Here is an 8,512-nt window from a genome sequence, read left to right on the forward strand (position 1 = left end):
GGGAAGCGGTGCCCGGTCGTCTCGCTGGGGCCTCGGTCCCCCAGACGGAGACCGGGGCCGTCTTTGCGCACGGCAAGGCCCCTCTCGCCTGGGGCACGGCGCGGGGCCGCTGCGTGAGGGTAGGAGGAAGAACGGGTGGGGAAAAAGTCGGTGCTTCACGAGGAAACAGAAGCGGTCGTGCCTCGGCACATAGGCGTGTGCCAGGTGCCAGGGTGTCTCCGCTGGTGTTGACATAAGCGTAGAGAATAAAAGGGAACAATGCAGCCGGGGAGGGCGAAGTTCAGCGGTGCTGCGGAGCGCGTTACGGTCACCGCCTTGTGAAACTCCTGCCGTCTGCCTGTAGCTGCGTGAGGGGCTTGGACGCCCGTCAGAGTGGGCCAAGTTTTGTATTTAAAGCGCGATTGAAATGTACCGCTCTCCTTTTTCTTCCCCAGGTGAAGAAATTCTTCGGAGTTGGTTGGGTGTTGCCATGTTTCACGGCTGCTTTACAGACTTAACTTACTCGGCGGCGTTTAGTAGCTTATTGGCAAAGCTCTCACTCACAGCTTAACACAGCTAATACTTCCTTCGTATAAAAGTTGGCAGACCCTGACTGCTTCCCCAGTCTGTTTGCTGGAGCAGACGGCTTTCTTTTTAACCGAACACTAAGCAAGTTGAGGGAGAGCCGTCTAGGCTGTTTGCATCTCTGACTGTGACAGTAGTTGCTGTGAAGTATTTCCAAAGAATTATTTTGTTAAAACTCTTGTACTGCTTGCCTTTGGGGGAGCTGGGCAGTAATGACGAAATTAATGTTACTCATAGTGGACCTGGCAACTATAGCTGTATGAGTCATGTGATGAGGGCAGCAGTGTGAGCACTAGCTAGGCTGGAGGTAGCTTTCAGAACCAAAATCTCGATATGGGGGCGTTTGTATCTTTTTGTTTGTTTAAAGACACATATATGTTAGTGGGGATCCTTAACATGTTTTTTGTGACTTAATTCACAGACTTGGCAGTGCACTTTAAAAAACTTCAAAAACCTGTGTAATGCCTAAGACTTAGGAGGAAAGTACTATGAATGTTGAGGTTTTTGAATTATTTTGACTCAGAAATTGACTCTAAACCAATTTGCTTGTATATTTGGGCTCAGAGACTCAGAATACCCTTACATGTAGCATGAACAGCTATTCTTCTCCAGGCAGCTACAGTACAACTTTCTGTTTTCCAGAAAATTAAAGCCTGAAACAAACAGCACAAGTTTTCCATTTTCTAATTGCTGCTTTTCCTAATAACATACAAAATCTTTCCTACTCCAAATACTTTAAAGGGCATGGGAGACGTGACTTCCGTTACATGTAGAGTAGTTTTTGAATCAATCTGGAGGGATTATTGACTAGAAAGTACAAACAATTGGACATTTTTATTGTCTCCCTTTTTAAAAACATTTTTGATAGCAATTTGTGTTTTAATTCATCAGTCACATGCAATGTATTCATTCTTCAGTACTGTTTAGTAATTGTTCAGTTGTTAAAAAGTTCCCAGATTTTGAGTATCCTTTTTTCTAATTATGTTATTGTCCCGTTGCTCTGCAAAAACAGTCATATGATGACTAAGGCATGAAAAGTAATCCTGCGGATTTTGTTGCAGAAGCAGTTAGTGCTAATATGGTCTTGAAACAGCCTGCCTCGATACCTGTGGTGATGTAACTCAGGAGATGATAGGAAGTGGTATTACATTATTCGTTACCTTGGGTTGGGTTTCAGTTTCATTTTTAAAAGAAGTTTAATTTCTGAGAGTAAAGATAGAAAATAGAATTTTGTGTACTTGGTAGCCTGCAAATACAGTGACTGCAGCTTAGAAACTTACAGAAAATTACAGAATTTTAAGCACAGGAGGAGACAGTTTGGGGAAAAATAATGCTACCTGAAAGAAGAAATAGCGTATTGTATTGTCAGAGTTCAGAACTCTGACAGACTTAAAACAAGGTAGGATAGTGAATTTACCTACAGTAAATTCTGGTGGCAGAAATAGCAATGGGAGGGTTTGGGTAGGTTGTTTTTGGTTTGGGGGTTGGGGTGGGGGGTGTGTGTTAATCTATTAAAAACCTGAACTTCTAGAACACAGAACTAGCTGCAGCCTGGAGTTTTCTCAGTTATTTGTCAGTATCCTCTGTTTTTTCAAAATACTGAGTTTCAAAGCCTTCTGTGGAAAGCTGGCTTGCTGTTGAGCTTTTTGGGTGTGATTTTCTTTCTTGTTATGTACCTGTTGTAAGTAGGTGCTCTGGGAGTTGCAGTTTTAAAATACCAGTGTTTTATTTCATTAATAAGGGAATCTGTCAGAGGCCAGATAGTGGTTTTGTCGTTTATGTGATTTTTAGCATATTTTTTTTTTCTATAGGGTATCTTTTAATGAATACTATTGTGGCTACTAGTTATGTTGTGCCATGCCACAGGATCAATGTCCTTGGTTCATTAGCAGTAAGTACAGAATAAGTAACACGTAGTGACTACTTAAAAATATGCGATAGCTACTGCTTTGATGAGCCTTTGGAAATTTGCTTTAGAAACTCTTTTTAGGAGTTCGGTTTTATGGATTAGGTAGAATTCTGCACTGCAAGGCATTTGTTCATCAAGCGTATGTTCTCTTTGACCAAAGAATGGGGATGGGAAAATAAATCTTTTTTGACTTGTCTTTTAAACTGTCTGAGCTACAACTTAAATACTGTGTTACTATCAGTTTCAAGTATATTTGTAAACAGTAGCATATAAAAGAAAGTCAGCCTTTGAGATCTATTTAAAAATCATTTCAGATATCTGAATTTTTGTAATGTACTTGTCCATTACTGACCTAAATTAAACTAATTTTACATATTAGTTTTTCACAAATACTCACTCTGCTGTCTCTTTCTCCTTCTAGGAGTATATTAAGGGACTCTGTGAACCTGAACTAGAAGAAAAGGAGTACTACCCAAAGGACATGCACTGCATCTTTGTTGGTGCACAGAGCCTGTTCCTCAACAGTCTTATTCAGGATACCTGCGCTGATATAGCAGTTCTGGAAATAGGATTGCTCAGTATTAAGGGGGGTGCAGAAGCTGTTGTTATGGCTCAAAGTCATGTTCAGCAGTTGGTGAAGCTTTTTGAGAATAATGAAAGTTTTTTAAGTGACAATGAATCAGAGATTAAAAAGCAATTCAGACAATTTGTGGAAGCACATGCAGATAAATATACAATGGATTTATTGATTTTGCCTAGCTCACTAAAAAGAGAACTCCTAGCTCTCACACAAACTGAATGTTCTGAAGTGGAGAGCACTATCATAGATCTCACAGGTTCTGAAAGCCCAACAGAGCTTTTACCAAACAAAGCCTCCAAAGTAATTGCTACAAACAGAGATGGAAGAGCAGGTGGTGAGGAAGCAAGAAACAGTGCTGGGACACCTGTAACTGAGCTTACAAAGCAAATGGACACTGTGTTTTCCGATGCTCCTGAAACAAGTTTTGTTCCCATAAACATTATGCCTCTGTTAGAGGCAGTGGTGCCTAAAGAAAGGCAGTCATGTAAAAGAAGATCTTCTGATGATGAGGAAAGGCTCCCTAAAAAGCAATTCTCTTTGGAAAATGACCAGGAAGTGAAATCTGCTTCACACAGTAATCCTTCAGACACCAATGCGGTTACTGATCTGCTTTCAGGTAGCTGCAGTGAATCAGATGATCCCAGTTATTGCCTTAAAGAAGGTGATGATATCAGTGAGGAAATGGAATATACAATTCTTGTGAACTTTTTCAGAACAATGGGATATTCCCAAAATATTGTAGAAAAAGTTATTGGTATCCTAGGACAATCTGTGGAACCATTAACATTGCTAGAAGAAATTGAAAAGGAAAATTTAAGATTTCAAAAAGAACATGAACAGTCATCTCAAAAGCCAAGAACTATTAATCCTCGTTTAGGAAGTAATGCAAATAATTCACCAAAGCTAGAAGACAAAAACATTTCTAAGAATAAAAGTCTGCTTAAATCCAGTCATACTTCAAAGGAGACAAAAAATGAAAATCACAAAAAAAGAGATTCACCAAGCACACAAGTTGATGCAGAAGATAAAATGCATATATTCATACGCAAACCTGCTTCTCCTTCCAGTAAAAATTCAGCTGTATGCTATGAACAAAGAGAGATTTATTGCCGTGGTAAGAATCAGAGTTCGAGGTCAAATGATACAGAAACTGATGGTGTTGTAACTTCCAGCACTAGACAAGCTGGAGCCCTAAAAGATGTTGATTTTGTAGCCAGAGGGAGCTCAGAGGTGCAGCGTATCTCAACTAAGACTAAAACTGCAGTTCAGCAAAAATCTGTGAGGCCCTCAACTGTACAGAACAGTCATCCTGATTTTGAGGACCAATTAGGACACTGCAGCTCTTCTCAAGTGAGTTCTCTCAACCAACACCTTTCCCAAACCTCAAATTCTGAAAATCCTATCCCAGATCCGGTATTGTCTTCACAAATACATCCTTCAAATTCTGATAGAGAGACAGTGGGACCACACAGACATCATCCCGATCCTTCAGTTACTGGAGTTCAAAGATTTTTGGAATCTCTGAAAAAGCCGTACAGACTGGAGTTGAAAAATGAACCTGGGAAACCATATTTAAAACATATCATTATTGATGGAAGCAACGTTGCAATTTCGTAAGTATTGTTCTTTTCAGTATTGAGATCAATGAACTTTCAAATGAAATAGGGCCTAAGAGGTTGCTGTGGCACATGTAACATTTTTGCTAGCTAGCTTTTTGGTGACCAGCAGGCCATGTACACAGCAAGGTTTTTCAGCTACTGGTAATGGCTGCATTGGTAAGTTATGGTAAGGGTTGATAATGAAAAATTATGTGAGATTGACAGTAGCCATTTTAATTTCCAACACGTAGTGATTTTGGTAATTTTTATTCTCCATTTAGTGACAGCATTCATTTTTATGACTGATTTGTTTGGAGTTGTTATTCTTTGTTGAGATACTGTGCATAGAAGGAAATTCAGAAGTTTTTAGCGGGTACGCTATATGACACTGCAGTACACAAATCCAGCTAGAACAGTGTGGTTTTGGGATATTCTATTGTGAAACAATTCTTGTAGAATTTACTGCTGGTTTAAAAAAAATTACATAGTGTGAAGTTGAACAGATGCAATAACTGGTTAAAATAGAATAAGGAAAATCCTTGATTTGACTTAAAAATTGATTGGTAATTGCAATACTCTGGAAAATTATTTTCTGTAAAGCCTGTTAAGACTTAGCTTTCCTGCTCCGGTAGAAATTTGGAAATTTGTGAAAATCAATAGCTTGGATTTATGAAGGCCAAATACTAACACAATCTGAGCCAAACTTGAACAGGATAGGCAATGGAAATGAAAACTAGATAGAGGTAGATGAGATCCTTCTTGATAACAACATGTTTCAAAATTAAAACTGAATTAATTCTACAGCATTTCTTACTAGGCAGTGGTCAAATTTGAAGCCCTATTTGTGCCATTTCAGAGCTGCCTACTCTGAATTATCAGAGCTCCAGCTTGATAACACTTCAGTCAGAAGTCATTTCAGTGAGCTCTGCTCTGTTGCAAACAATTTTATGCATGAAAGTTAATTTGCTTTGCACGCACCTACAAAGAAGTTGAGTTACCATCAACTTAAAAGTGTTTTGGTTTTTTACTTTTGCTCTTAGCATCTTGTAATTTTAAAGTGGAGGTTCTTATATAGCAGTAACATATTTGTCCTTCAACAGCATTACACATTAGTGCTTGGGTCCTGTTACTTTTTGCAAATGTAGATAGGCAACAAAGTTATTCCATCCCCCTCCATAAAACTTGAAGAATAGGGAACCACGTGTATGTGTGCACACACCTCATCTCCCATTCCTCCTGATACCTGAAAGAATGTATGCAAACAATAGTAGACAATTATAGGGTTGTTGGATAATTTTAATAGAATGGCTGACAAGGCACCACGCAAACAAATACTATGAAACGAGCACAGTTAATGCTGAAAAGATCAAGACATCCCTTTCACTGACTATGATGCAGGGATTTTCCATTATTGTAAATGTCTTCTAATTCCTTTTTTTTTCTCAACATTTCTGTTGTAGACAACTTTGGAGGGCATTGCCAATTACAATTTTTTTATTATTATTATTTTAAAATCAGTTAGAACCCATATCTCTTTAAAATGTTATATTTCACTTGGTTCATTTTAACATCTGTCTTGACAAAACTATCCTTGAATTGATTGCTCTTCTCTAGTCAGGAAGAGAGTTGGATTTGTTCTTTTTATACTAAGTAATTTTGGCAAGCACGCATGTTGGAAGGTTTTGTCAGTGTTCGCTGTGGGGCTTTTTTGTAGTTCTGGAATATGAAAGTGAGCAATGACAAATGCAGTGTTTCTTCTTAATGAGGAAGTGGTATTTTTTAAGAACAAACTGACTGTTCTCCTGCTCCACTTGTCAATGTACTAAGTAAGAGTAAACTTACTATGAGAACTTGCTGTTGCATTCAGAGTTCCTTTGCTGAACATGCATCAGCCCTTCCAAGTGCAGAAACCAGTTTTCATTCTGAAACCATGCTGCCAGAACCAAAATGGAGTACTTTAAGCAAAACAATAGTAATTCTGAGAAAGATCAGCTGTACCCCCAGGCAAAGTGGGAAAGATTAAGCAATTTAAGTGTTTTTTAAAACACTTAAACTATTTTAAAATATGGATTTTAATATTGGAGATTGGAAACCCTGAAGAAACACATCAGCTACGTTATCTTGCATTTAGTTGTAACTAATCCTTGAATAGGATATCTTTGCATGTGTTCCTGCTAGATCACTTTTTTTTCCCCTGTTCAGAACAAAACATACCTTTTTAAATATGATTAGCTTCAAATGCAGGTTAAGGACCAAGGACCTACTAATATCAAAATGTTTGCAGTTAGTCCAGAAAGTCTCTGTAGCACAGACGAGGCATCAAAAATAAATCTAAGTAACTACTTCTGTTTATGAGAAGGAATGTCAGAAGATTTCTTAATATGTAACCTTTCCTACCAAGTGATCGTTATTTGGAGAAGGTGATGATAATACTTATAAATTTATTTCCCCAGGTTAGAGAGCCCAGAGCTAGTCCCTTTTGACTGGCAACAATAAAACTTTTCAGCTCAATCACTGAAGAATTAATTGAATTAATAGTTTAAGGTTTTCCATCAGTTTATAGTCTTGCTGACTTTGAAGGGGAAGCCTGATATGATCCATAACTCTTGACACTGCTTTAATTCAAGTACAGTGTTTTGTTACAGTAAATAGTTTTTAAAGCAAACTTATGTCCTCATTGCCCAGACTCTGTTATTCAGAAAATAGTGATGTAAAAGTGCAACTCGCAACTGAGTCATAAGCTAACTTGAACTTTTAAAAATGATTTCCCAAGTGACTATTTGTGGAAGAGAAATGCAAATTGTTGGGGTCATATAGAAAATAACAAATAAACCCCATCATCTTTGTCTATTTTTTTTTTTTTTAATGGAGATTATTTTTTTTTCATCCACATATTTCATTTATGGGGGTTTGTGTCTTTGTTTTTTTTTCTAAGAATAACCAAATATATCTGAAACCAATGAATTAAAAGATGGTGAATAAACATCTGCTCATCTCTCTGACAGCTGATAGCTTCAAGACTACTGTAGGCAGTGGTCTCCTAACTTTTTTTGATTGAGCACCCTGTGCTAGTTTTGGCTGGGGTAGAGTTAATTTTCCTCACAGTGTCTAGTGTGGGGCTGTGTTTTGGATTTGTGCTGGAAACAGTGTGGATAACACAGGGATGTTTTCATTCCTGTGGAGCAGTGCTGACACAGAGTCAAGGCCTTTTCTGTTCCTCACCCCACCAGCGAGGAGGCTGGGGGGGGACAACTTTCCTGGGGATGTCTAAGCACCTACCTGCCAATGGGAATGAATTCCTTGTGTTGCTTTGCTTGTGTGCGCGGCTTTTGCTTTACCTACTAAACTGTCTTTTTCTCAACCCACAAGTTTTCTCACTTTTACTCTTCTCTCTCCCATCCCACTGGAGGGGGGGAGTGAACAAGCGGCTGTGTAGGGCTTAGTTGCTAGCTGGTGTTAAATCACAACACATCCCTATCAGTAAAAAAATCTTTGAGCATGCATCCCCAATATATGTGTATTTATCAACTGTATTTGTGCCTTACTGAAGTTCTCATATTTCTTCATGCACCCAATAGATTGTCTTGCACACCAGCTGGGGTGCACACATCCCACATTAGAGTAGGGCAGAGTAGCTGGGTACCATTAACATACAGTCCCCAAATATGGTTAATAACATCTGTCACCTGCTGCTCAACCAAATGAAAACCGCTTATGAAATGCAAGGGACAGAGAACTGCCTCGAAATAGCAGAACCATCAAGATATTTAAATGCCCTACTAAATAATGAATGCATTGGGGCCTGGGTTTTTTGTTGGTTTTTTTTTTAAATGTAGGTATTCTGCAGCTTCCTTCTGGCTA

At 38.7% G+C, this 8,512-nt stretch overlaps 1 protein-coding gene across 1 annotated transcript in view; it reads left to right on the forward strand.

Moving 5' to 3' along the window:
• N4BP1 (NEDD4 binding protein 1) overlaps positions 1-8,512 on the forward strand; it is a 98,096-nt gene that overhangs the window by 77,952 nt on the left and 11,632 nt on the right. Inside the window, exon 3 of the mRNA XM_009638046.2 lies at positions 2,895-4,666. Coding sequence (XP_009636341.1) covers positions 2,895-4,666 — 1,772 coding nt within the window. The remainder of the gene's footprint in view (positions 1-2,894; positions 4,667-8,512) is intronic.

The sequence above is a fragment of the Egretta garzetta genome, unplaced genomic scaffold (assembly GCF_000687185.1).
Source record: "Egretta garzetta isolate BGI_Z169 unplaced genomic scaffold, ASM68718v1 scaffold354, whole genome shotgun sequence".
In the NCBI taxonomy this organism is placed as follows: domain Eukaryota; kingdom Metazoa; phylum Chordata; class Aves; order Pelecaniformes; family Ardeidae; genus Egretta; species Egretta garzetta.